Raw genomic sequence first — 27,298 nt, forward strand, 5'->3', positions numbered from 1 at the left:
TTGTCTAAAAATCAGTCCAGCAAAATCTGCTTTCTAAAAACCATGCAGCGCTCCTTTTCTTCTGTGCCCTGCTGGGTGCCCTAACATCAGTTTACCACCACATGCGGGGTGTTTCTGTAAACTGCAGAATCAGGATAATAGATATTGAGTTTTGTTTGGCTGTTAACCCTTGATGTGTTACAGAAAAAAATTATTAAAATGGAAAATACTCCAAAACAGTTACATTTTGTTATTTAATCTAAATTTCCCTTTAATTCTTGAGAAATACCTAAGGCCCCTTTCACATGGGCGAGAATTCTGCGCGGGTGCAATGCGTGAGTTGAACGCATTGCACCCGTGCTGAATCTGGACCCATTCACTTCAATGGGGCTGTGTACATAAGCAGTGATTTTCACGCATCACTTGTGCGTTGCGTCAAAATCTCAGCAAGCTCTATATTTATTTTTTTCACGCAACACAGACCCCATAGAAGTAGATGGGACTGTGTGAAAATCCCAAGCATCCGCAAGCAAGTGCGGATGCGGTGCGATTTTCACGCATGGTTGCTAGGAGATGATCGGGATGGGGACCCGATCTTTATTATTTTCCCTTATAACAATATATACTTCTTAATACAGAATGCTTACTACAATGTCCCAAATGTATTTATTTTTAAACTCCATATTGATTTCAGTGTATTTGTAATAGTAGGACTTAAATAAAGTTGGGCAATAAAACACATTTAGAAAATGACCTCTGGCATACCATAAAACTCATCTGCTTAATTATAGTTTCAGAAACTTTATCTACTATAACTTACATCAAATTATTTTTAGACAAATTTGCTCGATTTTTGATATTCATTATACAGGTTTTTACTTCCTTATTTCTTATACTGTAGATGATGGGATTCAACATTGGAGTGACCACCGTATAGAGAACAGATACAGTGTTGTCTATTTCCAGAGAGTGAGAAGATGGAGGCTGAAGATAGATGAACATGAGAGTTCCATAATAGAGGGTGACAACAGTGAGATGGGAGGTACATGTAGAAAAAACTGCATGATTTCCATGTGAGGAACGTATTCTTACAATGGTGGAGATTATATAAACATAGGAAATCAATGTCAAGAGAAAAGAAAACAAAACAATGGTCCCGGCTGCTACATACATGGATATCTCATTCAGCCAAGGATCTCTACAGGAAATTCGTAAGAAAGGGGGTACTTCACAAATCAAATGGTTGATATGATGAGTCTTGCAGAAGGGAAGTCTCCAGGTGATGAACACTTGTATAGAAGAGTTAACAAAACCAACCATCCAAGGTATTAAGGCTAAGATGATGTGAAACCGCATGTTCATAATACTGCTGTAATGCAGTGGTCTACAGATGGCCACAAACCTATCGTAAGCCATGACGGCAAGTAGAACACATTCTGCTGCCGCAAATACTAAAAAGCAGAACATCTGGAAAACACAACCCCCCATTGAAATACTTTTGTCTGCGGAAAGAGTATTTTTGAGGATTACAGGAACTACAGTGGAGGAGAAACCAATGTCAATTAAAGCAAGATTACTCAGGAAGAAGTACATAGGGGTGTGTAACATTGGGCTGATCCTCACTGTAATGAGAAAAAGACAGTTTCCTGCCATTGTGATCATATACATCACCAAGAATAAAAGGAACCCTGTAACCTGAAGGTGAGGGACAGTAGATACTCCAAGCAGGAAGAACCGACTAGGAAGTGTCTGGTTGACGTTCTCCATAGGAATATACAGAAACCTGAAGAAAGAAAGAACAAAGGTTACAGTTAATAAATTACACCAAGTTAATGTGGTAATACTACAATTAAGGGTATTAACTGGTATTAACTGGCTTTTCATATACAATGCATTCTGAAAGTCTTCAGGACCTTTAATTTTTTCACATTTTACTATATTGCGGCCTTGTGATAAACTAAAAGATGACCAAGTTTTCCCCCATTAATTTGCACTCAGTACCCCAAAATAAGAATGTGAAAACAGAATTTATTTTTTTCAAATGTATTAACTTCTTAACAACCCAGGACGAGAATGCTCGTCCTAAATCGCTGGCACTTAGCGCTAGAGGACGAGCGTTCTCGTCCTGCAGTCGTTCCCCCCCCCCCCTCCCGCGTGCGGTCACGCGATCAGCGGCAGAGATCGGGCTGTTACTGACAGCCGGATCCCTGCTGCATCCACTAGCATTGGCGATAACGCAGATGCCGGTGGATTAACCCCTCATATGCCGCGGTCAGCGCTGACAGTGGCATATGGGAGGTTTGCGCTCCTTCACCTCATCCATCGGTCCCCGCGCTGTTGTGGCGGGGACTTGATGGTTGCCATGGCAGCCCCAAGCCATTCCAAGGCTTGGGGCCTGGCATGTACGGAGGCCTAAGAGGCCCAGCCCCCAGGCTGGGTGTCCTAGGCAACTGTTAGCGTCTTACAGTGTAAGACACCAACAGTTCAATACAGCACAATACAGATGTATCGTGCTGCATTGAAACAGGGATCAGACCCTGTAATGTTGAAGTCCCAGAGTGGGACAAATAATATAGTGGGGAAAAAAAGTTAATAAAATTAAAGTTTTACAAAAAAAATGAAGTTTCAAGTAAAAAAAAAAAATGTCCTTTTTCAAAAATAAAAAATAATTGTAAAAAATAGGGAAAAGACATATAGACATATAAGGTATCACCACGTCCGTATCGACCAGCTCTATAAACATATCATATGACCTAACCCCTCAGATGAACACCGTAAAAAATAAAAAATAAAAACTGCTAAATGAACAATTTTTTTGTCACCTTACATCACAAAAAGTACAACAGCAAGCGATCAAAAAGGCGTATGCCCACCAATATAGTACCAATCTAACCATCACCTCATCCCGCAAAACATGAGCCTTTACCTGAGACAATCGCCCAAAAATTGAAAAAACTATGGCTCTTAGACTATGAAAACACTAAAACATGATTTTTTTTGTTAAAAAAATGAAATCATTGTGTAAAACTTACATAAATAAAAAAAGTATTCATATTAGGTATCACCGCATCCGTATCGACCGACTCTATAAAAATATCACATGATCTAACCCCTCAGGTGAACACCGTAAAAAAGAAAAAAGAAAAACTGTGCTAAATAAACAATTTTTTGTCACCTTACATCACAAAAAGTGTAATAGCAAGCGATAAAAAAGTCATAGGCACCCAAAATAGTGCCAATCAAACCGTCATCTCATCCTGCAAAAAATGAGACCCTACCTAAGACAATCGCCCAAAAATTGAAAAAACTATGGCTCTCAGACTATGGAGACACTAAAACATGATTTTTTTGTTAAAAAAATTAAATCATTGTGTAAAACCTACATAAATAAAAAATATATATATACATGATCTAACCTGCCAGATGAATGTTTTAAATAAAAAAAAAATACGTTGCCAGAACAGCTATTTCTTGTTACCTTGCCTCACAAAAAATGTAATATAGAGCAACCAAAAATCATATGTACCCTAAACTAGTACCAACAAAACTTCCACCCTATCCCGTAGTTTCTAAAATGGGGTCACTTTTTTGGAGTTTCTACTCTAGGGGTGCATCAGGGGGGCTTCAAATGGGACATGGTGTCAAAAAAACTGTCTAGCAAAATCTGCCTTCCAAAAACCGTATGGCATTCCTTTCCTTCTGCGCCCTGCCGTGTGCCTGTACAGCAGTTTACAACCACATATGGAGTGTTTCTGTAAACTACAGAATCAGGGTCATAAATATTGAGTTTTGTTTGGCTGTTAACCCTTGCTTTGTAAATGGAAAAAAAAGATAAAAATTGAAAATCTGCCCAAAAAGTGAAATTTTGAAATTGTATCTCTATTTTCCATTAATTCTTGTGGAATACCTAAAGGGTTAACAACGTTTGTAAAATCAGTTTTGAATACCTTGAGGGGTTTAGTTACTAGAATGGGGTCATTTTGGGGTGGTTTCTATTATGTAAGCTTCACAAAGTGACTTCAGACCTGAACTGGTCCTTAAAAAGTTGGTTTTTGAAAATTTAAGAGAAATTTCAACATTTACTTTTAAGCCTTGTAATGTCCCCCAAAAATAAAGTCATTCCCAAAATGATCCCAACATGAAGTAGACATATGGGAAATGTAAAGTAATAACTATTTTTGTAGGTATTAATATGTATTATAGAAGTAGAGAAATGGAAACTTGAAAATTTGCAATTTTTTTCTCATTTTTGGCAAATTTGGTATTTTTTTTATAAATAAAAATGATTTTTTTTACTCCATTTTACCAGTGTCATGAAGTACAATATGTGACGAAAAAACAATCTCAGAATGGCCTGGATAAGTCAAAGCGTTTTAAAGTTATCACCACATAAAGTGACACTGGTCAGATTAGCAAATAATGGCCTGGTCCGGAAGGTAAAAATGAGCCCGGTCCTTAAGGGGTTAAAAGGAAAACCTACAATTTGGCATGGACATAAGTATTGAGACCCTTTGCTATGACTCTTGAAATTTAGCTCAGGGGGCCACACATTTTTCTTGACTGTCTTTGAGATGTTTCTACATATTGATTGGAGCCCACCTGTGGTATATTCAATAAAAAATAAATTTAGATCAGCTCACCTCCATGCAGGTATGGTGCACGGGATCTGGGCTGGCAACCCGGAACAGTGCAGGAAAAATGTGGATACATCCGGCACCCAAATAAAAACAAATTCCTTTAAGAAAAACGAGTGGCCATCATTACTTTAAGAAATGAAGGTCAGTCAGCCCGAAAAATTGGGAAAACTTTGAAAGTGTCCCCAATTGCAGTCACAAAAACCATCAAGCGCTACAAAGAAACTGGCTTACATGCGGACCGCCCCAGGAAAGGAAGACCAAGAGTCACCTCTGCTGCGGAGGATAAGTTCATCCGAGTCACCAGCCTCAGAAATCGCAGGTTAACAGCAGCTCAGATTAGAGACCAGGTCAATGCTACACAGAGTTCTAGCAGCAGACACATCTCTAGAACAACTGTTAAGAGGAGACTGTGTGAATTAGGCCTTCATGGTAGAATATCTGCTAGGAAACCACTGCTAAGGACAGGCAACTAGAGATGTCCCGAACTATTCGCCGGCGAACAGTTCCCGGCGAATGTCGCATGTTCGCGTTCGCCGCGGCGGGCGAACATATGCAATGTTTGGTCCGCCTCCTATACATCATCATTGAGCAAACTTTGAACCTGTACCTCACAGTCAGCAGACACATTCCAGCCGATCAGCATACCCTCCCTCCCAGACCCTCCCACCGCCTATCAAAAAGCAAGGACAGCATCTTCGATTAATTCTGAAGCTGCAGTGTCACAAAGTTGTAATCGCAATGCGATTGATACAGGTTATATTAATCGCATTGCGATTACAACTTAGAGCTGGGTTCCTAATGGTTATATTGATAGAATATAACGAAGATTGAGAATATAGTCCTATATTCGTTGTCAATTCTAGCAATACAATTATTAGGAACTCAGATCTAAGTTGTAATCGCAATGCGAATAATGCAGGTTGTATTAATCACATTGCGAATTCAACTTAGATCTGAGTTCCTAATAGTTGTATTGCTAGAATTGACGAATATAACTAATATAGCACTATATTCTCAATCTTCGTTATATACTAGCAATACAACCATTAGGAACCCCGCAGCTCTAAGTTGAATTCGCAATGCGATTAATATAACCTGCATTAATCGCATTGCAATTACAACTTTCTCAAATCCGACAGTACATTCTAGCATGGAGTCGTTCCCATGGTGATGGGGACGCTCCATGAGCACGGAAGTCGGCAGAAGCTCTAAGTTGAAATCGCAATGCGATTAATTCAAGTTCTATAAATCGCATCGCGATTTCAACTTACCACACTCTGCGTCAACTACGTAATTTTCCATGGGAGTTTTGCCATGGATCCCCCTCCGGCATGCCACAGTCCAGGTGTTAGTCCCCTTGAAACAACTTTTCCATCACTATTGTGGCCACAAGGAGTATCTATGGGTTTTCAAATTTGCCTTCCTAGTGAAGTCTATTGCGGTTCGCCCTGTTCGCGAACATTTGCCGAAATTCGCGTTCGCCGTTCGCGAATGGAAAATTTTATGTTCGCGACATCACTACAGGCAACAAGCAGAAGAGACTTGTTTGGGCTAAAGAACACAAGGAATGGACATTAGACCAGTGGAAATCTGTGCTTTGGTCAGATGAGTCCAAATTGGAGATCTTTGGTTCCAACCACCGTGTCTTTGTGCAACGCAGAAAAGGTGAACAGATGGACTCTACATGCCTGGTTCCCACAGTGAAGCATGGAGGAGGAGGAGTTGTGATGGTGTGGGGGTGCTTTGCTGGTGACACTGTTGGCTATTTATTCAAAATTGAAGGCATACTGAACCAGCATGGCTACCACAGCATCTTGTAGCGGCATGCTATTCCATCCGGTTTGCGTTTAGTTGGACCATCATTTATTTTTCAACAGGACAATGACCCCAAACACACCTCCAGGCTGTGTAAGGGCTATTTGACCATGAAGGAGAGTGATGGGGTGCTGTGCCAGATGACCTGGCCTCCACAATCACCGGACCTGAACCTAATCGAGATGGTTTGGGGTAAGCTGGACCGCAGAGTGAAGGCAAAAGGGCCAACAAGTGCTAAGCATCTCTGGGAACTCCTTTAAGACTGTTGGGAAGACCATTTCAGGTGACTACCTCTTGAAGCTCATCAAGAGAATGCCAAGAGTGTGCAAAGCAGTAATCAAAGCAAAAGGTGGCTACTTTGAAGAACCTAGAATATGACATATTTTCAGTTGTTTCACACTTTTTTGTTATGTATATAATTCCACATGTGTTAATTCATAGTTTTGATGCCTTCAGTGTGAATCTACAATTTTCATAGTCATGAAAATTAAGAAAACTCTTTGAATGAGAAGGTGTGTCCAAACTTTTGGTCTGTACTGTAGGTATGACAAATCGGTCTTAAGGTTCATACCATTAGGAGACCTGCTTCTCATTGTGAGGATCCAGTACGTCTCACGCCTCAGCAGGGCTTATCTCCAATTGCCTTTTCTTTTGGGCTGATTAACCCTTTCAATGGTTTTAACCTGAAAGGTATGTGTGTTGCCTTGGAGGCTGTTCACATAATGTGCAGTTGCACCTGACAGGTTTTTCAGTTGAGGATTTTTGATACTATTGAGGTGTTCAGCAATGTGATTTTTAAGGCTGTGGGTGGTGCACCCAACATACTGGATCCTGCATTAAATACATTAAAAAACATAAATAATATAGTTTGTGTTGCAGTTAATAAAAGTATTTATATTATGGCTAGAGATTTTTTTCAAAAAATCTATTCAGCCGGTTCGCAGAATTTTTGGGAAAAATTTGGTTCAATAAGAATTTATTTGCGGCGAAATGCATTAAAAAACGTCTATTTCCTGGCTGCAGAGATTCTTTATAATGGTGTAGAACACTGTGCCTTGCGGTAACACACATAGGGAGTCTGCTGTGGTAGAGAAATCATACTGTGAGTCCGTATGACATGCAGATGACAGGCGTCGGTCTAGAATCACTGCACACTTCACATATTTGGGCAGTCACAGGGCCAAAACTGACCAAACATCTCAAGTATGAACTCAGACTTACAGGTCGATGTTAGCACCAATAAGAAGAGCACGCCTTTTACACCGTCAAACTAGCAAAAAAAAAGTCTCACAACTAGTTATACTGATGCCACAACAATTGAAGAGTGAAAATGTTTTTTTTGTTTCTCTTACAAGTGTTGAGCATGAATATTCGAATCGCAAATTTTATTTGTGAATATTTAGAATAGAGTGCAATATATTCTTATTCACGAATATATTGCGAATATCGGTACTTAGCAACATCCCTAGCAACCAATAGGAAAGTTGCCTAAAGGAGTAGTGTTGATCGCAAATTTTCCGATTGCCGATTTTTGCAATCAAGAAAATAATGACTGGAGATCACGAATTCTTGAATTCACGAGGATATGGCGAATATTCGCCCAAATATTCGCAAAATATCGTAAATTCTAATATTGCCCCTAATATTTACGTAAAAAAAAGCTACATTATAAAAGTACATTACGGTTTTAAACAAGTTTCCAGAAATGATAGTACAGGTTATTATAAGACACTTTGTAATATATCTTATCACAGAATTATGCTTTGTCCTTGGCTTCTTGTTGGGTTCTTTTCCTTCAGCCTGTTATCTCTAGTAGCTCTGTCTTTAGCGTCACCATGAAAAGTCTATGTATTGAGGAAAAGGAATGAGGAGGCGGCTGCCATCTAGGAAGTGATTTATTACCGCACTCTGAACAGTGGTAGAGCCTCATCTTACTTTAAATAGTAGGTCAAAAATGTTAAGTGTAGCAGAGCTAATAAACTGCAGTTTGTACAGTATGTATCTCATCTAGCATCTTCTTCCTCCCACCTCCTCTCTCAAAAAGTGTCAGTGTTAGGCCTCATGCACATGACCATATCTGTTTTGCAGTCTGCAAATTCCTGATTTGGAAAACATGGATACTGACCATGTGCATCCTTCATGAAACTCTTCCACAGATCCGGCACTATGTACAAATGCCTAAGCTTATTCGCAAAATGGACAAGAATAGGACATATTCTATTTTTTGGTGGAGCCGCGAAACAGACATACGGATTTGGACAGCACATGGTGTGCTGTCTGCATCTTTTGTGGCTTCTTTGCATTGATTGGATCTGCAATAGCATCTGATCCACAAAAAATGCAGATTGAATGTGGATTGAAAATATGGCTGTGTGCACGAGGCCTTAAAATCAGGAAAGAGAAAAGCAGACAAAATAATTTTTCTTTAATAAAATATATTGCAATATTTTTATAGTCACCTGTACTATTTTTTAAGGGAAAATTGTTGTATTACTGGAGGTAGGCTTTACGGTGTTAATTTATTATGTACTTAAGGGTCCAAATTATAGTTTCATGTGACATAATTAAATTAAAAAGTGACACTTTCATGACATTTCTTTTCAAATTTAATAAACCTTGTATCATACCATACACTTTAGCAATTTTATCTTTTACCTACCTTAAGATCTTCAGGTTATTATATAGTCCACCAAGCACATGGCCATTTTTTGTCAATAAATGCAATAAAAATTTCAAGAATAACATTCTTGAAAATTTTAACATTTCTTTTCTTCACAGGGCTTAACTTTTAGTTTTTGTTTGCGATATTATGCCTATCTTCTCCTCTCTTCATGTAGTGGATCATAGAATAAATATACACTACCGTTACTGTGCTATATATATCTAGTATCACAAACAAATTGTTTGTATAAATGAATGGTTGGAGAATTGATTACGATCTTCAAAGCTCTTTAGTGTTTATTAGAAGTCTCCCGACATTTCATTATTTTATTTTATCTGTTTTCTTCATGCTCAAAGAATTCTAGAGAATTTGAAAAACATTTATTCATTTCTAAATATTAACCATTTTTGGAGTAATGTCTGTATAGGCTTCCGATAAGGAAAGAAGACGAACGGTTCCCAAGACAGTAGTCAAGGGAAATTTGTTGATATGGATGGAGGAGGCACTTGGTTGGTCAGTCAAACTTCTATCTGTAAGATGAATAGAAGGTGTAGCAAAAGAATGTGACTACTGTATGCCATCCAAGGAGCCAAGATCCGCTCAAACCAGTCCACATTGTTGCTCAAGAATACTGTACGCTAACCCTGTACCATGAGAGGAAGCTCTTCACCTCAGAGAAATTAGTATTTTTTCCAAGCATAAGCAATGGATTGAAATAATGGATCAACCATGTCTTGGGATACATTTGTCAAGTAGAGCGTCCCAAGGATTTTTAGCAGTATCGCGGCTGGTAATGGAGAAAATGAGTACACCTTTCAAAAGTATTCCAGTTGTAGGAAAATACCATCATATATCAGTATATATATAATTACTATTGAATGAGAACCACTGTGTCAACCAACTGCTATGATTTTGGGCTAAACTTAAGAGCATTATCCTGGCAATCTAGTGTCTGACTGAAGTACCTTTGGTCCACCCTCTGTGTATACAGGAAGTTAAGGGGCCTTTTATTAGAGGTCCATTATTGTCAGATCTTGGACCCAACAAAGGATTCTTTGGTACTCTGTGGGCCAGTCTGACCCTGTGGCAATCCCAAAGTTTTCACTATTTAACTCCTCTACTGGAATCTGGACTTCGCTGCAAGGGAACCACCATGCTGCTAACTCCTGGAGTAGTCTCTGTGTGATTGACAGCTGCACTATGGGGGTCATAGAAACTGATGCAGAGCACCCAGTGAAGAGACAAAATCATAGTGGAGGACAGGCCGAGATTAGGGCAGGTTGAGTATGAGTAGCACCTACGAAATTGCTCAGGTACCTTCTCACAATGGAAGGTTCCTTAAATACCGCAAAATAGTCAATTATAGGCTGGAGATGATTAGGGCATGTATAATGGCCCTTTGAAAGCTGGAGGGAGTGTGGGCCCTAAGTGCTTGTGAAAAAAGATCAAGCTTAGCAAGAAGGCCACCGTCTGCATGGAGGGCCAGAGAAACCCCAGTGACCAGGCCCACAGGGAAGTGGAGAGCAGGAAGTGAGTCCACTCCACAGGGATACAGAAGCCCCGTACTGGTGAGTGAAGCAGCAGCAGCCCTGTAACATAGAAACATAGAATGTGTCGGCAGATAAGAACCATTTGGCCCATCTAGTCTGCCCAATATACTAAATACTATGGATAGCCCCTGGCCCTATCTTATATGAAGGATGGCCTTATGCCTATCCCATGCATGCTTAAACTCCTCCACTGTATTTGCAGCTACCACTTCTGCAGGAAGGCTATTCCATGCATCCACGACTCTCTCCGTAAAGTAATACTTCCTGATATTACTTTTAAACCTTTGCCCCGCTAATTTAAAACTATGTCCTCTTGTAGCAGTTTTTCTTCTTTTAAATATTCTCTCCTCTTTTGCCTTGTTGATTCCCTTTATGTATTTAAAAGTTTCTATCATATCCCCTCTGTCTCGTCTTTCTTCCAAGCTATACATGTTAAGGTCCTTTAATCTTTCCTGGTAAGTTTTATCCTGCAATCCATGTACCAGTTTAGTAGCTCTTCTCTGAACTCTCTCCAAAGTATCAATATCCTTCTGGAGATATGGTCTCCAGTACTGAGCACAATACTCCAAATGAGGTCTCACTAGTGCTCTGTAGAGCGGCATGAGCACCTCCCTCTTTCTACTGGTAATTCCTCTCCCTATACACCCAAATATTCTGCTAGCATTTCCTGCTGCTCTATGACATTGTCTGCCTACCTTTAAGTCTTCTGAAATAATGATCCCTAAATCCCTTTCCTCAGATACTGAGGTTAGGACTGTATCACTGATTTTATATTCTGCTCTTGGGTTTTTACGCCCCAGGTGCATTATCTTGCACTTATCAACATAAAATTTTAAGTCCTTTTCCATTTGGTGTATCCCTCCAGGAACATCAACCCTGTTACAAATCTTTGTGTCATCAGCAAAAAGACACACCTTACCATTGAGGCATTCTGCAATTTCGCTGATAAAGACATTAAACAATATGGGTCCCAGAACAGATCCCTGAGGTACCCCACTTGTAACAAGACCTTGGTCTGAATATACTCTATTGACTACAACCCTCTGTTGCCTGTCCCTCAGCCACTGCCTAATCCATTCAACAATATGGGAGTCCAAGCCCAAAGACTGCACTTTATTGATAAGCCTTCTATGTGGGACAGTATCAAAAGCCTTACTAAAGTCTAGATAAGCGATGTCTACTGCACCTCCTCCATCTATTATTTTTGTCACCCAATCAAAAAAATCAATAAGATTAGTTTGACATGATCTCCCTGAAGTAAACCCATGCTGTTTTTCATCTTTCAATCCATGGGATTTTAGATGTTCCACAATCCTCTCGTTAAGTATGGTTTCCATTAATTTCCCCACTATTGATGTCAGGCTTACTGGCCTATAGTTGCCCGATTCCTCCCTACTACCTTTCTTGTGAATGGGCACAACATTTGCTAATATCCAATCTTCTGGAACGACTCCTGTTTAGGGATGAGCGAACTCGAACTGTATAGTTCGGGTTCGTACCGAATTTTGGGGTGTCCGTGACACGGACCCGAACCCGGACATTTTCGTAAAAGTCCGGGTTCGGGTTCGGTGTTCGTCGCTTTCTTCGCGCTTTTGTGACGCTTTCTTGGCGCTTTTTGAAAGGCTGCAAAGCAGCCAATCAACAAGCGTCATACTACTTGCCCCAAGAGGCCATCACAGCCATGCCTACTATTGGCATGGCTGTGATTGGCCAGAGCACCATGTGACCCAGCCTCTATTTAAGCTGGAGTCACATAGCGCCGCCCGTCACTCTGCTCTGATTAGCGTAGGGAGAGGTTGCGGCTGCGACAGTAGGGCGAGATTAGGCAGATTAACTCCTCCAAAGGACTTGATTAACTGATCGATCTGCAGCTGTGGATCATTGAGCTGCTGATCCTCAATTGCTCACTGTTTTTAGGCTGCACAGACCGTTTGTCAGTCTCATTTTTCTGGGGTGATCGGCGGCCATTTTGTGTCTTGTGGTGCGCCAGCACAAGCTGCGACCAAGTGCATTTAACCCTCAATGGTGTGGTTGTTTTTTGGCTAAAGCCTACATCAGGGTGAAGCTGTCACACCAAGTGCATTTAACCAGCAATAGTCTGTTCATTTTTTGGCCATATACAAAATCAGGGGCAAGCTGCGCCTGTCACCAAGTGCATTTAACCCTCAATGGTGTGGTTGTTTTTTGGCTAAAGCCTACATCAGGGTGAAGCTGTCACACCAAGTGCATTTAACCAGCAATAGTCTGTTCATTTTTTGGCCATATACAAAATCAGGGGCAAGCTGCGCCTGTCACCAAGTGCATTTAACCCTCAATGGTGTGGTTGTTTTTTGGCTAAAGCCTACATCAGGGTGAAGCTGTCACACCAAGTGCATTTAACCAGCAATAGTCTGTTCATTTTTTGGCCATATACAAAATCAGGGGCAAGCTGCGCCTGTCACCAAGTGCATTTAACCCTCAATGGTGTGGTTGTTTTTTGGCTAAAGCCTACATCAGGGTGAAGCTGTCACACCAAGTGCATTTAACCAGCAATAGTCTGTTCATTTTTTGGCCATATCCCAGTCTAATTCTGTCACTAAATCCATACCGGTCACCCAGCGCCTAAATACTAGGCCTCAAATTTATATCCAGCTAAATCTGTCCCTAGTGCTGTAGCTGGGCGAGTTATTTAGTGTCCGTTCAAGCACATTTCTTGTTCTGGGTTGAAATACAATTCCCAATTTAGCAATTTCATAATTTAGTGGTTCCTGCTATATCAGAGCTATTTGAAATCTATCCCAAAAAGGGTATATAATATTGAAGGTGCACATTGGGTCATTCAGAATAACTTCACACACACCCGCTACTGTGTATTTCCAAGTCTAATTCTGTCACTAAACCCATACCTGTCACCCAGCGCCTAAATACTAGGCCTCAAATTTAAATCCCTCTAAATCTCTCGTTACCACCGCTGTACTGTTGTTGCTGGGCAAGATATTTAGTGTCCGTCAAAGCACATTTTTTGTTCTGGGTTGAAGTACAATTCCCAATTTAGCAATTTCATAATTTAGTGGTTTCTGCTATATCAGAGCTATTTGAAATCTATCCCTAAAAGGGTATATAATATTGAAGGTGCACATAGGGTCATTCAGAATAACTTCACACACACGCTTCTGTGCATTTCCAAGTCTAATTCTGTCACTAAATCCATACCTGTGACCCAGCGCCTAAATACTAGGCCTCAAATTTAAATCCCTCTAAATCTCTCGTTACCCACCGCTGTACTGTTGTTGCTGGGCAAGATATTTAGTGTCCGTCAAAGCACATTTTTTGTTCTGGGTTGAAGTACAATTCCCAATTTAGCAATTTCATAATTTAGTGGTTTCTGCTATATCAGAGCTATTTGAAATCTATCCCTAAAAGGGTATATAATATTGAAGGTGCACATAGGGTCATTCAGAATAACTTCACACACACGCTTCTGTGCATTTCCAAGTCTAATTCTGTCACTAAATCCATACCGGTGACCCAGCGCCTAAATACTAGGCCTCAAATTTAAATCCCTCTAAATCTCTCGTTACCCACCGCTGTACTGTTGTTGCTGGGCAAGATATTTAGTGTCCGTCAAAGCACATTTTTTGTTCTGGGTTGAAGTACAATTCCCAATTTAGCAATTTCATAATTTAGTGGTTTCTGCTATATCAGAGCTATTTGAAATCTATCCCTAAAAGGGTATATAATATTGAAGGTGCACATAGGGTCATTCAGAATAACTTCACACACACGCTTCTGTGCATTTCCAAGTCTAATTCTGTCACTAAATCCATACCGGTGACCCAGCGCCTAAATACTAGGCCTCAAATTTAAATCCCTCTAAATCTCTCGTTACCCACCGCTGTACTGTTGTTGCTGGGCAAGATATTTAGTGTCCGTCAAAGCACATTTTTTGTTCTGGGTTGAAGTACAATTCCCAATTTAGCAATTTCATAATTTAGTGGTTTCTGCTATATCAGAGCTATTTGAAATCTATCCCTAAAAGGGTATATAATATTGAAGGTGCACATAGGGTCATTCAGAATAACTTCACACACACGCTTCTGTGCATTTCCAAGTCTAATTCTGTCACTAAATCCATACCGGTGACCCAGCGCCTAAATACTAGGCCTCAAATTTAAATCCCTCTAAATCTCTCGTTACCCACCGCTGTACTGTTGTTGCTGGGCAAGATATTTAGTGTCCGTCAAAGCACATTTTTTGTTCTGGGTTGAAGTACAATTCCCAATTTAGCAATTTCATAATTTAGTGGTTTCTGCTATATCAGAGCTATTTGAAATCTATCCCTAAAAGGGTATATAATATTGAAGGTGCACATAGGGTCATTCAGAATAACTTCACACACACGCTTCTGTGCATTTCCAAGTCTAATTCTGTCACTAAATCCATACCGGTGACCCAGCGCCTAAATACTAGGCCTCAAATTTAAATCCCTCTAAATCTCTCGTTACCCACCGCTGTACTGTTGTTGCTGGGCAAGATATTTAGTGTCCGTCAAAGCACATTTTTTGTTCTGGGTTGAAGTACAATTCCCAATTTAGCAATTTCATAATTTAGTGGTTTCTGCTATATCAGAGCTATTTGAAATCTATCCCTAAAAGGGTATATAATATTGAAGGTGCACATAGGGTCATTCAGAATAACTTCACACACACGCTTCTGTGCATTTCCAAGTCTAATTCTGTCACTAAATCCATACCGGTGACCCAGCGCCTAAATACTAGGCCTCAAATTTAAATCCCTCTAAATCTCTCGTTACCCACCGCTGTACTGTTGTTGCTGGGCAAGATATTTAGTGTCCGTCAAAGCACATTTTTTGTTCTGGGTTGAAGTACAATTCCCAATTTAGCAATTTCATAATTTAGTGGTTTCCTGCTATATCAGAGCTATTTGAAATCTATCCCTAAAAGGGTATATAATATTGAAGGTGCACATTGGGTCATTCAGAATAACTTCACACACACCCGCTACTGTGTATTTCCAAGTCTAATTCTGTCACTAAACCCATACCTGTCACCCAGCGCCTAAATACTAGGCCTCAAATTTAAATCCCTCTAAATCTCTCGTTACCGCTGTACTGTTGTAGCTGGGAAAGTTATTTAGTGCCCGTCAAAGCACATTTTTTGTTCTGGGTTGAAGTACAATTCCCAATTTAGCAATTTCATAATTTAGTGGTTCCTGCTATATCAGAGCTATTTGAAATCTATCCCAAAAAGGGTATATAATATTCAAGGTGCACATTGGGTCATTCAGAATAACTTCACACACACGCTTCTGTGCATTTCCAAGTCTAATTCTGTCACTAAATCCATACCGGTCACCCAGCGCCTAAATACTAGGCCTCAAATTTATATCCCGCTGAATTTGAATACAATACATTGGGCCAAATAATATATTTGTTGTTGTGGTGAACCATAACAATGAGAAAAACATCTAGTAAGGGACGCGGACGTGGACATGGTCGTGGTGGTGTTAGTGGACCCTCTGGTGCTGGGAGAGGACGTGGCCGTTCTGCCACATCCACACGTCCTAGTGTACCAACTACCTCAGGTCCCAGTAGCCGCCAGAATTTACAGCGATATATGGTGGGGCCCAATGCCGTTCTAAGGATGGTAAGGCCTGAGCAGGTACAGGCATTAGTCAATTGGGTGGCCGACAGTGGATCCAGCACGTTCACATTATCTCCCACCCAGTCTTCTGCAGAAAGCGCACAGATGGCGCCTGAAAACCAACCCCATCAGTCTGTCACATCACCCCCATGCATACCAGGGAAACTGTCTCAGCCTCAAGTTATGCAGCAGTCTCTTATGCTGTTTGAAGACTCCGCTGGCAGGGTTTCCCAAGGGCATCCACCTAGCCCTTCCCCAGCGGTGAAAGACATAGAATGCACTGACGCACAACCACTTATGTTTCCTGATGATGAGGACATGGGAATACCACCTCAGCATGTCTCTGATGATGACGAAACACAGGTGCCAACTGCTGCGTCTTTCTGCAGTGTGCAGACTGAACAGGAGGTCAGGGATCAAGACTGGGTGGAAGACGATGCAGGGGACGATGAGGTCCTAGACCCCACATGGAATGAAGGTCGTGCCACTGACTTTCACAGTTCGGAGGAAGAGGCAGTGGTGAGACCGAGCCAACAGCGTAGCAAAAGAGGGAGCAGTGGGCAAAAGCAGAACACCCGCCGCCAAGAGACTCCGCCTGCTACTGACCGCCGCCATCTGGGACCGAGCACCCCAAAGGCAGCTTCAAGGAGTTCCCTGGCATGGCACTTCTTCAAACAATGTGCTGACGACAAGACCCGAGTGGTTTGCACGCTGTGCCATCAGAGCCTGAAGCGAGGCATTAACGTTCTGAACCTGAGCACAACCTGCATGACCAGGCACCTGCATGCAAAGCATGAACTGCAGTGGAGTAAACACCTTAAAACCAAGGAAGTCACTCAGGCTCCCCCTGCTACCTCTTCTGCTGCTGCCGCCTCGGCCTATTCTGCTGCTGCCGCCTCGGCCTCTTCCTCCGCCTCTGGAGGAACGTTGGCACCTGCCGCCCAGCAAACAGGGGATGTACCACCAACACCACCACCACCACCTCCGTCACCAAGCGTCTCAACCATGTCACACGCCAGCGTTCAGCTCTCCATCTCACAAACATTTGATAGAAAGCGTAAATTCCCACCTAGCCACCCTCGATCCCTGGCCCTGAATGCCAGCATTTCTAAACTACTGGCCTATGAAATGCTGTCATTTAGGCTGGTGGACACAGACAGCTTCAAACAGCTCATGTCGCTTGCTGTCCCACAGTATGTTGTTCCCAGCCGGCACTACTTCTCCAAGAGAGCCGTGCCTTCCCTGCACAACCAAGTATCCGATAAAATCAAGTGTGCACTGCGCAACGCCATCTGTAGCAAGGTCCACCTAACCACAGATACGTGGACCAGTAAGCACGGCCAGGGACGCTATATCTCCCTAACTGCACACTGGGTAAATGTAGTGGCAGCTGGGCCCCAGGCGGAGAGCTGTTTGGCGCACGTCCTGCCGCCGCCAAGGATCGCAGGGCAACATTCTTTGCCTCCTGTTGCCACCTCCTCCTTCTCGGCTTCCTCCTCCTCTTCTTCCACCTGCTCATCCAGTCAGCCACACACCTTCACCACCAACTTCAGCACAGCCCGGGGTAAACGTCAGCAGGCCATTCTGAAACTCATATGTTTGGGGGACAGGCCCCACACCGCACAGGAGTTGTGGCGGGGTATTGAACAACAGACCGACGAGTGGTTGCTGCCGGTGAGCCTCAAGCCCGGCCTGGTGGTGTGTGATAATGGGCGAAATCTCGTTGCAGCTCTGGGACTAGCCAATTTGACGCACATCCCTTGCTTGGCGCATGTGCTGAATTTGGTGGTGCAGAAGTTCATTCACAACTACCCCGACATGTCAGAGCTGCTGCATAAAGTGCGGGCCGTCTGTTCGCGCTTCCGGCGTTCACATCCTGCCGCTGCTCGCCTGTCTGCGCTACAGCGTAACTTCGGCCTTCCCGCTCACCGCCTCATATGCGACGTGCCCACCAGGTGGAACTCCACCTTGCACATGCTGGACAGACTGTGCGAGCAGCAGCAGGCCATAGTGGAGTTTCAGCTGCAGCACGCACGGGTCAGTCGCACTACAGAACAGCACCACTTCACCACCAATGACTGGGCCTCCATGCGAGACCTGTGTGCCCTGTTGCGCTGTTTCGAGTACTCCACCAACATGGCCAGTGGCGATGACACCGTTATCAGCGTTACAATACCACTTCTATGTCTCCTTGAGAAAACACTTAGGGCGATGATGGAACAGGAGGTGGCCCAGGAGGAGGAGGAGGAGGATGAGGAAGAGGGGTCATTTTTAGCACTTTCAGGCCAGTCTCTTCGAAGTGACTCAGAGGGAGGTTTTTTGCAACAGCAGAGGCCAGGTACAAATGTGGCCAGCCAGGGCCCACTACTGGAGGACGAGGAGGACGAGGATGAGGAGGAGGTGGAGGAGGATGAGGATGAAGCATGGTCACAGCGGGGTGGCACCCAACGCAGCTCGGGTCCATCACTGGTGCGTGGCTGGGGGGAAAGGCAGGACGATGACGATACGCCTCCCACAGAGGACAGCTTGTCCTTACCCCTGGGCAGCCTGGCACACATGAGCGACTACATGCTGCAGTGCCTGCGCAACGACAGCAGAGTTGCCCACATTTTAACCTGTGCGGACTACTGGGTTGCCACCCTGCTGGATCCACGCTACAAAGACAATGTGCCCACCTTACTTCCTGCACTGGAGCGTGATAGGAAGATGCGCGAGTACAAGCGCACGTTGGTAGACGCGCTACTGAGAGCATTCCCAAATGTCACAGGGGAACAAGTGGAAGCCCAAGGCCAAGGCAGAGGAGGAGCAAGAGGTCGCCAAGGCAGCTGTGTCACGGCCAGCTCCTCTGAGGGCAGGGTTAGCATGGCAGAGATGTGGAAAACTTTTGTCAACACGCCACAGCTAACTGCACCACCACCTGATACGCAACGTGTTAGCAGGAGGCAACATTTCACTAACATGGTGGAACAGTACGTGTGCACACCCCTCCACGTACTGACTGATGGTTCGGCCCCATTCAACTTCTGGGTCTCTAAATTGTCCACGTGGCCAGAGCTAGCCTTTTATGCCTTGGAGGTGCTGGCCTGCCCGGCAGCCAGCGTTTTGTCTGAACGTGTATTCAGCACGGCAGGGGGCGTCATTACAGACAAACGCAGCCGCCTGTCTACAGCCAATGTGGACAAGCTGACGTTCATAAAAATGAACCAGGCATGGATCCCACAGGACCTGTCCGTCCCTTGTCCAGATTAGACATTAACTACCTCCCCATAACCATATATTATTGGACTCCAGGGCACTTCCTCATTCAATCCTATTTTTATTTTCATTTTACCATTATATTGCGATGCTACCCAAAGTTGAATGAACCTCTCCTCTGCCTGTGTGCTAGGCCTAAATATATGCCAATGGACTGTTGCAGTGGTGGCTGACATGAAGCCTGATTCTCTGCTATGACATGCAGACTAATTCTCTGCTGACATGAAGCCAGATTGTCTGTTACGGGACCTCTCTCCTCTGCCTGGGTGCTGGGCCTAAATTTATGACAATGGACTGTTGCAGTGGTGGCTGACGTGAAGCCTGATTCTCTGCTATGACATGCAGACTGATTCTCTGCTGACATGAAGCCAGATCCTCTGTTACGGGACCTCTCTCCTCTGCCTGGGTGCTGGGCCTAAATTTATGACAATGGACTGTTGCAGTGGTGGCTGACGTGAAGCCTGATTCTCTGCTATGACATGCAGACTGATTCTCTGCTGACATGAAGCCAGATCCTCTGTTACGGGACCTCTCTCCTCTGCCTGGGTGCTGGGCCTGAATATATGCCAATGGACTGTTGCAGTGGTGGGTGACGTGAAGCCTCATTCTCTGCTATGACATGCAGACTGATTCTCTGCTGACATGAAGCCAGATCCTCTGTTACGGGACCTCTCTCCTCTGCCTGGGTGCTGGGCCTAAATTTATGACAATGGACTGTTGCAGTGGTGGCTGACGTGAAGCCTGATTCTCTGCTATGACATGCAGACTGATTCTCTGCTGACATGAAGCCAGATCCTCTGTTACGGGACCTCTCTCCTCTGCCTGGGTGCTGGGCCTGAATATATGCCAATGGACTGTTGCAGTGGTGGGTGACGTGAAGCCTCATTCTCTGCTATGACATGCAGACTAATTCTCTGCTGACATGAAGCCAGATTGTCTGTTACGGGACCTCTCTCCTCTGCCTGTGTGTGTGCTGGGCCTAAATATATGCCAATGGACTGTTGCAGTGGTGGCTGACGTGAAGCCTCATTCTCTGCTATGACATGCAGACTGATTCTCTGCTGACATGAAGCCAGATCCTCTGTTACGGGACCTCTCTCCTCTGCCTGGGTGCTGGGCCTAAATTTATGACAATGGACTGTTGCAGTGGTGGCTGACGTGAAGCCTGATTCTCTGCTATGACATGCAGACTGATTCTCTGCTGTCATGAAGCCAGATTGTCTGTTACGGGACCTTTCTCCTCTACCTGGGTTCTGGGCCTAAATTTATGAAAATTGACTCTTACAGTGGTGGGTGACGTGAAGCCTGATTCTCTGCTATGATATGAAGACTGATTCTCTGCTGACATGAAGCCAGATTGTCTGTTACGGGACCTTTCTCCTCTGCCTGGGTTCTGGGCCTAAATTTATGAAAATTGACTCTTACAGTGGTGGGTGACGTGAAGCCTGATTCTCTGCTATGATATGAAGACTGATTCTCTGCTGACATGAAGCCAGATTGTCTGTTACGGGACCTTTCTCCTCTGCCTGGGTTCTGGGCCTAAATTTATGAAAATTGACTCTTACAGTGGTGGGTGACGTGAAGCCTGATTCTCTGCTATGATATGAAGACTGATTCTCTGCTGACATGAAGCCAGATTGTCTGTTACGGGACCTTTCTCCTCTGCCTGGGTTCTGGGCCTAAATTTATGAAAATTGACTCTTACAGTGGTGGGTGACGTGAAGCCTGATTCTCTGCTATGATATGAAGACTGATTCTCTGCTGACATGAAGCCAGATTCTCTGTTACGGGACCTCTCTCCTCTGCCTGGGTGCTGGGCCTAAATTTATGACAATGGACTGTTGCAGTGGTGGCTGACGTGAAGCCTGATTCTCTGCTATGACATGCAGACTGATTCTCTGCTGACATGAAGCCAGATTCTCTGTTACGGGACCTCTCTCCTCTGCCTGTGTGTGTGCTGGGCCTAAATATATGCCAATGGACTGTTGCAGTGGTGGCTGACGTGAAGCCTCATTCTCTGCTATGACATGCAGACTAATTCTCTGCTGACATGAAGACAGATTCTCTGTTACGGGACCTCTCTCCTCTGCCTGGGTGCCGGGGCCTAAATATCTGAGAATGGACTGTTCCAGTGGTGGGTGACGGGAAGCCAGATTCTCTGCTATGGAACCTCTCTCCAATTGATTTTGGTTAATTTTTATTTATTTAATTTTTATTTTAATTCATTTCCCTATCCACATTTGTTTGCAGGGGATTTACCTACATGTTGCTGCCTTTTGCAGCCCTCTAGCTCTTTCCTGGGCTGTTTTACAGCCTTTTTAGTGCCGAAAAGTTCGGGTCCCCATTGACTTCAATGGGGTTCGGGTTCGGGACGAAGTTCGGATCGGGTTCGGATCCCGAACCCGAACATTTCCGGGATGTTCGGCCGAACTTCTCGAACCCGAACATCCAGGTGTTCGCTCAACTCTACTCCTGTTGCCAGTGATTGGTTAAATAAATCTGTTAATGGTTTTGCTAGTTCACCGCTGAGCTCTTTTAATAGCTTTGGGTGTATCCCATCAGGCCCCTGTGAAATATTTGTATAAATTTTAGACAGTTGACTTAGAACCTCTTCCTCTGTAAAGACACATGCATCAAAAGATTCATTAGTCTTCTTTCCTAACTGAGGTCCTTCTCCTTCATTTTCCTTTGTAAAAACTGAACAGAAGTTTTCTCTGAGGCAGTCAGCTAGTTCTTTATCTTCTTCCATATACCTTCCTTCTTTTGTTTTTAATTTGGTAATTCCTTGATTTAGTTTCCTTTTTTCATTTATGTATCTGAAGAATGCCTTATCGCCTTTTTTCCCTGACTGAGCTAATTTCACTTCTGCCTGTGCTTTAGAAGCTCTTAAAACTTGTTTGGCCTCTCTCTGCCTAATCTTATAAATTTGCCTGTCATCCTTGTTTTTTTTTATTTTTATAATTCCTAAATGTTTTCTTTTTGTTTTCAATGATTTTGCCCACTTCTGCTGAGTACCACAGTGGTCTCTTCCTTTTTTTGCTTTTACTGACAAGCCTAATGCAATTTTCTGTTGCCTTCAATAGTGCCACTTTTAAGTAGTCCCATTTCTCTTGGACTCCAATGAAACTGTTCCAGTCTGATAGAGACTCGTATACCACTAATCTAATTTTAGAAAAGTCAGTTTTTCTAAAATCAAAAACTTTTGTTTTTGTGTGGTGTGACTCAGTCACTGTACTTATAGTAAACCACACTGACTGGTGATCACTAGATCCCAAGCTTTCCCCTACTGTAATATCAGATACCGAATTCCCATTTGTGAATACTAAATCTAAAATGGCCTCCTTCCGGGTTGGCTCCTCCACTACTTGCTGTAGAGATAATCCCAGTAGGGAATTTAGAATATCTGTACTCCTGGCAGAACTAGCTATTTTGGTTTTCCAGTTTACATCTGCAAGATTGAAGTCTCCCATAATGATAACTTCCCCCTTCAATGTCATTTTAGCTATTTCCTCAACTAGTAGATCATCTAATTCTTTGACTTGGCTAGGTGGTCTATATATCACACCTACACGAGTTACCTTATGATTATCAAGCTGCAAGGTAACCCAAACTGACTCTAAATTGTTCTCGCTAACTTGTATCAAATTAGATTTTATGCTATCTTTCACATACAGTGCCACCTCTCCCCCCTTCTTGCCTTCTCTGTCTTTCCTGTATAGATTCTCAGATGCCATTATAGCCTCAAGTTCATTGATCTTATTTCCTAGACTGCGAGCATTTGTAGACAAGACTCTGAGCTGGTCATTTCTTAACCTTTGTGCTACTGGCCTCTTCTGGCATTGTTCCGGGGGGCAGTTGGACTGCTGGATTATCACTCTTTTGTCCCCCTTTCCTAGTTTAAATGCTTCTTAGCAAATACTTGGAACTGTTCACAGAGGACATTCGTTCCCTTGAGAGAAAGATGCAAACCATCTTTCTTGTACAGTTATTTTCCATTCCAACAAGAGCTAACATGAGACACAAAGCCAAACCCTTGGTTCAGACACCATTCACCAAGCCATACATTGAATTACTTAATGCGCATCTGTAACAGTATCTGTTACTTGGTATTAACCATCATGGTATTAAAGGGGCTGTCTCATCTTGGACATTGGGAGCATATTGTTAGGCTATGCCCCCAATGTGTGATAGGCGCTGGTCTCAATCCTGATTTTATAATAAAAAATATTAGATATCGCAGTGCCTGTAACAACCGGCTCTATAAATATATCACATAATCTACCCTATCAGATAAACACCGTAAAAACGAAATAAATAAAAACTGTGCCAAAAAAGCAATTTTTTGTCACCTTACATCACAAAAAGTGCAACACCAAGCGATCAAAAATGGCGTATGCCCCCCAAAATAGTACCAATCAAACCGTCGCCTCTTCCCGCAAAAAATGAGCCCCAAAAATTTTAAAAAACTATGACTCTCAGAATATGGAGACACTAAAACATTTTTTGTTTCAAAAATGCTTTTATTGTGTTAAAGTGAAATAAAAAAAAAACAGCAGACATATTTGATATTGTTGCGTCCGTAAGAACCTGCTCTATAAAAAAAGCACATGATCTAACCTGTCAGATGAACATTGTAAAAAACAAAAAATAAAAACTGTGCCAGAACAGCCATTTTTTATTTACCTTGCCTAACAAAAAGCGATCAAAAATCATATGTACCACAAAATATCAATAAAACTGTCAACTTATCCCATAGTTTTCAAAATGGGGTCACATTTTGGGAGTTTCTACTGTAGGGGTGCATCGGGGGGCTTCAAAAGGGTGTCAAAAAAAATAATCAGTCCAGCAAAATCTGCCTTGCAAAAACCATGCAACGCTCCTTTTCTCCTGCGCCCTTCCGAGTGCCCCTACATCAGTTTACCACCACATGCGGGGTGTTTCTGTAAACTGCAGAATCAGGGTAATAGATATTTAGATTTGTTTGGCTGTTAACCCTTGATGTGTTACAGAAAAAATAATGATTAAAATGGAAAATCTCTCAAAAAAGTGAAATTTAGAAATTTCATCTCCATTTTCCTTTAATTCTTGAGAAATATCTAAAGGGTTAACAAAGTTTGTAAAATCAGTTTTGAATAACTTCGAGGGGTGTAGTTTCTAAACTGGGGTCATTTATGGGTGGTTTCTACTATGTGAGCCCCACAAAGTGACTTTTTTTTTTCTTTAAAATTCATTTAATTGCTTCTTAATTTAATTCCTCCAAATTCTAAGCCTTTTAATGTCCAAAAAAGTATAAAAACATTTACAAAATGATTCCAACATAAAGTGGACATATGGGGAATGTTAAGCAATAAATATTTAATGAGATATCACTTTCTGTTTTAAAAGCAGAGAAATAGAAATTTTAAAAATTGATAATTTTTCAAAATTTTGGGTAAATGTTGGATTTTTTTCATAAATAAAGCTGAAATATATTCATAAAGTACAATGTTTCATAAGAAAACATTCTCAGAATGGCTTGGATAAGTAAAAGTATTCCAAACTTATTACCACATAAAGTGACACATCAAATTTTCAAAAAATGGCCTAGGCAGGAGGGTGAAAACTGGCCCTGGGTAGAGGGGGTTAAAGGCTTGAATGGTCATCTTTTCTAAACAACAAAACAGATAATAAGAAATTTAAATGTGCAGTATTCATATTTTTCAGACTTATGTTTTGCAAGAAAAAGTGTGTACATCTTGTATTCCAGAGTCAGGGGAGCTCAGCAGTGCCAGACCCTCTTCCTTATTGATAAGGCCTACCTACCTACTCACTGAGGGGACTGTATAGATGTTCACTTGAGCAGGGCAAAGCATGAAGGGAAGCTGAAAACAATGTGCACACCATGTTCAGCCTTCTGTCAGATAGAGCACCCAGATTAGATAGTGCAAAACAATTACCTGGAGTCAGGTAAGTTGAGTAACACTTTAGTGAACAAATTCTAACCTCATCATATATCCGGTGAAAATTATTTTATTTATTTTAAAAAAACTCCATATTGATTTCGGTCTATTTGTAATAGTAGGATTTAAATAAAGTTGGACAATAAAAACACATTTAGAAAATGACCTCTGGCATACCATAAAACTAATCTGCTTAATTATAGTTTCGGTAACTTTATCTACTACAACTTACATCAAAATGTTTTTAGACAAATTTGCTCGATTTTTGATATTGATTATACAGTTTTTTACTTCTTTATTTCTTATGCTGTAGATGATGGGATTCAACATCGGAGTGACCACCGTATAGAGAACAGATAGAGTGTTGTCTGTTTCTAGAGAGTGAGAAGATGGAGGCTGAAGATAGATGGACATGAGAGTTCCATAATAGAGGGTGACAACAGTGAGGTGGGAGGTACATGTAGAAAAAACGGCCTGTTTTCCATGTGAGGAACGTATTTTTACAATGGTGGAGATTATATAAACATAGGAAATCAATGTCAAGAGAAAAGAAAACAAAACAATAATCCCGGCTGCTACATACATGGCTATCTCATTCAGCCAAGGATCTGTACAGGAAATTCGTAAGAAAGGGGGTACTTCACAAAACAAATGGTTGATATGATGAGTCTTGCAGAAGGGAAGTCTCCAGGTGATGCTCACTTGTATGGAAGAGTTAACAAAACCAACCATCCATGGTATTAATGCTAAGATGATGTGAAACCGCATGTTCATAATACTGCTGTAATGCAGTGGTCTACAGATGGCCAGAAACCTATCGTAAGCCATGACGGCAAGTAAAACACATTCTGCTGCCCCAAATACTAAAAAGCAGAACATCTGGAAAACACAACCCCCCATTGAAATACTTTTGTCTGTGGAAAGAGTATTTTTGAGGATTACAGGAACTACAGTGCAGGAGAAACCAATGTCAATTAAAGAAAGATTACTCAGGAAGAAGTACATAGGGGTGTGTAACATTGGGCTGATCCTCACTGTAATGAGAAGAAGACAGTTTCCTGCCATTGCGATCATATACATCACCAAGAATAAAAGGAACCCTGTAACCTGAAGGTGAGGGACAGTAGATATTCCAAGCAGGAAGAACCGACTAGGAAGTGTCTGGTTGAAGTTCTCCATAGGAATACACAGAAACCTGAAGAAAAACAAAGGTTACAGTTAGTAAATTACACCAAGTGAATGTGGCTTTTCATATACAATGCATTCTGAAAGTCTTCAGGCCCTTTCATTTTTTCACATTTTACCGTATTGTGGCCTTGTGATAAAATAAAAGATGATCAAGATTTTCCCTATGTATCTGCACTCATTACCCCAAAATAAGAATGTGAAAACAGAATTTTCCAAATTTTTACGAACATGTTAAAAGGAAAAACTACTTATGGACATAAGTATTGAGACCCTGTGCTATAACTCTTGAAATTTAGCTCAGGGGGCCACACATTTTTGTTGATCGTCTTTGAGATGTTTCTACATATTGATTGGAGCCCACTGGTGGTATATTCAATAAAAAAGAAATTTAGATCAGCTCACCCCCATGAAGTAATGGTGCATGCGATCTGTGCTGGCAACCCGGAATAATGCAGTAAAAACGTGGATAGATCTGGCACCCAAATAAAAATGAATTCCTTTATTAACTCAGAACATAGTAAAAAGATATTAAACCACTGTCGCTTACGCGTTTCGGGCATACAAGCCCTTTCTCATAGCATACAAGACATAGAAAATGATAAAAATGTATATACTAACAGGCATGCTGAAA

General features: G+C 42.2%; 2 protein-coding genes across 2 annotated transcripts; both read right to left on the bottom strand.

Annotated features, from left to right (window-relative positions):
* Nucleotides 1-795: 795 nt before the first annotated feature.
* On the bottom strand, nt 796-25,530 carry LOC122921429 (olfactory receptor 5B21-like). Its single transcript, XM_044271406.1, has 2 exons — nt 25,523-25,530; nt 796-1,762 (listed from the first exon to the last, which is right to left on the bottom strand). The coding sequence occupies exons 1-2, from the start codon at nt 25,528-25,530 to the stop codon at nt 796-798; spliced, it is 975 nt and encodes a 324-aa protein (XP_044127341.1).
* Nucleotides 25,531-25,707: 177 nt separating this feature from the next.
* On the bottom strand, nt 25,708-26,307 carry LOC122921430 (olfactory receptor 5B21-like). Its single transcript, XM_044271408.1, has one exon. The coding sequence runs from the start codon at nt 26,305-26,307 to the stop codon at nt 25,708-25,710; it is 600 nt and encodes a 199-aa protein (XP_044127343.1).
* Between the last annotated feature and the right edge of the window lie 991 nt (nt 26,308-27,298).

The sequence above is a fragment of the Bufo gargarizans genome, chromosome 11 (assembly GCF_014858855.1).
Source record: "Bufo gargarizans isolate SCDJY-AF-19 chromosome 11, ASM1485885v1, whole genome shotgun sequence".
NCBI classification, from domain to species: domain Eukaryota; kingdom Metazoa; phylum Chordata; class Amphibia; order Anura; family Bufonidae; genus Bufo; species Bufo gargarizans.

Coding starts and splice junctions, on each gene's coding strand:
- LOC122921430 (XM_044271408.1), bottom strand. CDS start 26,307: ATGGCTTACGATAGGTTTCTGGCCATCTGTAGACCACTGCATTACAGC.